Genomic DNA, 2,752 nt, shown 5'->3' with positions numbered 1-2,752 from the left:
AATACTTTTTTCTGTTGAATTACGTAATATAATAAAAATATTAGCACTGTTTAAATCATTTGATTAAAATTGACAATCCTGAATTAAAAATTTCGTTCATAAATTTTTCTTAGACAAATTTCCTTTTATCATGAGATCACATCATAACTATCTGATACATAGATATCCATCTACCTAAACATCACATGGTAGTAGTACGGTATTAATTAAATCTATAATTCATTGCTAAAGTCTCATTAATCATTGTTTCCAATTAACGGCTACGCTGCCAACGCCTATTAACAATTGCATAAACTAAATTTTAAATTTTAATTTTCCAGCTGCCCAATAAACAAAAAGTAAATAAAATTAAATAGAATTATCAAACTTCGTTACTTCACAGCTACGCCACGTGTACCCACTTTGCAACGCTGGGCACGCCCTGGTTCACCGCGAAGGCCATGTAATACCCTGGCGGCACCACTTTCCCACTTGGTGGCGAGGTGACGCCAATCCGGTACTTCCCGTCGCCGTCTGGCGCAGCAGAGGAAACCGCCAGTTTGACCAGACGTTGTCCCTGCGAAAACGAATGCGTAGCGAAAGGAGCACTGGCCAAATTCACTTCGACGATCCCCACCACAGGCAAAGAAACTGAAACCACCACATCGAAACTCTCCCCAAAGCGCACCGTTTCGGGCACCTCCTCAATGACCGGTCTAAGATTCGCCCTGTCGGGGGACAAATACTCGGGCGAAAACGCTTCAACTCTTAACTCGGTCGGATACTCAGCGTCGAACCGGTACAGAACATGCGGGTTACTTCCCGCAAGGAGAACCCTCCCGTCAGGTAACAAATTCGCCGTTGCGTGGTACATTCTCGGAACTGTGCCAGGGTTCAAAACCATGAACCGCAACCCAACCGGTTGATCAGGCCGGTACAGAACCGGGTTCAAACAAGGATTACTAGCCGACTCAAACCCCTGTGTTCCGGACATAGCTCCATTAATAACCAAAACGTCGCCGTTTGGAAGCATCACCATATCCCCCATTATTCTCCCAAACGGCATGTTCTCCATTTCCCATTTCGGATTTTCGTTGTCCCCCAGAGCTAGTATGCGCCCACAGCTACCGTGCGCCGGGGAGTCCGTACTCCGCAGCAAAAAAGCTCCGTATTGCGCGCCGCCGCACACAACAATCTCCGCTTTTGAGTAGTCCTCTTGTAAAGCCAACATCGCGGAGGACCCTGCAGAAGGGTAGTTCCGCGGACCGCCCTCCAATTTAGGGTATTCCTTAACGATGACGTGGCGCGTGAAATCATACATCACCGACCGCGTGTTGGCGAAAACGAAAAGGTGACCGTTAGGAAGAAGATGGACGTAAGGGTATAAGTTATCCATCTGCGTGTCTTCCGTTTCAGCCAAAAAGGGAAATGAAACCGCACCGTTTTTGCGTGGAGGGAAAAATTCGACAGTGTTGGAACCTCTTCCGCCGATTATAATCACCGATCCGTCCGGCAAAATCTGGTTAGTGGCGTACCATCTGCCTTCCGCCAATTCGACGTCCTCTAGCTCTTTCCAGTCGCAGAATCCGGTTGCGTCACACGGGCTGAACATTCGGATCTTTTTCAATCCGTCAATGTCGCCGCCGGTCTGCAGAAGAGTTCCGTCGGGGAGGAACTGACCAGAGGAACACCACGTGTCGGTGAGGATTTTCAAAGGACGGACCTGGTTAGTTTCGAGGTCGAGGTGGACAGAGTGCGCGTAGCAGTCGCGCTTTAACAGGGCATCGTTCCGGTCGTAGCGGCACTGGCCCTTGGGGAGGAGTTTTCTTGAGGGGCCGATGTTGGTCCGGTCGAGGAGGACGGCGGTGTTGAACCGCGTGACGGCCGTGTGCATGGAGGCTATGCCGGCGTCGGCGACGAGAATCTCCCACGTGCCGGGGAGGTCGGCACGTGCGGGTGCTAGAAAAAGGAAGAGAAGAAAGGATGACAGGTAAGCTGAGAATTTTTTCATCGTGAGAGAGTGGATAAGTTGAGTGGAGTGGAGTGAGGTGGAGTGAAGCTTTCATTCTAATTATTATATAGAAAATATAGAAAATGAATGGAAATGGTAATTGCAAATTTTGATGGAAAATGCAATGTTACTGCGTATTAGCATGCATTGTTGTGTGATGTGATGTTGTTGGGTGCATTATTAGTTATTACTGTTATAAATAATGAATGAAAATGTGTAAGGAGACAAGAATAGGGTCGTTGTCGTGGACAGTTGAGATGACGTTGAAAGTAGGCGGTTACTGTAGCAAGAGGTTAGTTAAAGTGGAGTTTGGAAGATCAAATTGAATGTATTCACTGTACTTGTAAGCAGTCATTTCCCCTTTATATGTTCTATAATTTATTGTTTTTTCGAACTAAGTTTTGTTAACAAGTAGTTAACTTAGGTTATCAAGAGACGAGGAATAGTTTGGCAAGACATGACGTGTTAGATAACAAAATTAAGGGTGTGTTTACTTGGAGGTGATGGGAGGAGATGATTTGGGGGAGAGTGATTGAGTGAATTTGAGGGTAATTTTTTGTGTGTTTATTTGAGTGGATTTGAAGGTAATTGAAAGTGAATTTAGAGGTAAAGTTTGTGAGAATTAGTATAGGATTTGATTGATGTGACAGTTTTAAAAAATGTGTTTAATTGGTATAAATTGAAGATTACTAAAATGCCCCTAGGTATTAAAATAATATAAAATGATATTTGTTAATGTTATATTTAATAGTAAAAATGTTT

The 2,752-nt window shown here is 44.7% G+C and overlaps 1 protein-coding gene across 1 annotated transcript; it reads right to left on the bottom strand.

The window, feature by feature from the left end:
- Nucleotides 1-206: 206 nt before the first annotated feature.
- LOC124844177 (aldehyde oxidase GLOX) lies at nt 207-2,342 on the bottom strand. The gene has a single exon (XM_088100144.1). The coding sequence runs from the start codon at nt 1,988-1,990 to the stop codon at nt 383-385; it is 1,608 nt and encodes a 535-aa protein (XP_087956270.1). The 5' UTR covers nt 1,991-2,342; the 3' UTR covers nt 207-382.
- Nucleotides 2,343-2,752: the final 410 nt, after the last annotated feature.

The sequence above is a fragment of the Vigna umbellata genome, chromosome 10, assembly GCF_029865625.1.
Source record: "Vigna umbellata cultivar VRB3 chromosome 10, Vumbellata_1.0, whole genome shotgun sequence".
NCBI classification, from domain to species: Eukaryota; Viridiplantae; Streptophyta; class Magnoliopsida; order Fabales; family Fabaceae; genus Vigna; species Vigna umbellata.
Note: the sequence above shows the minus strand (reverse complement) of the source record. Positions and strands in the feature narration are given on the sequence as shown.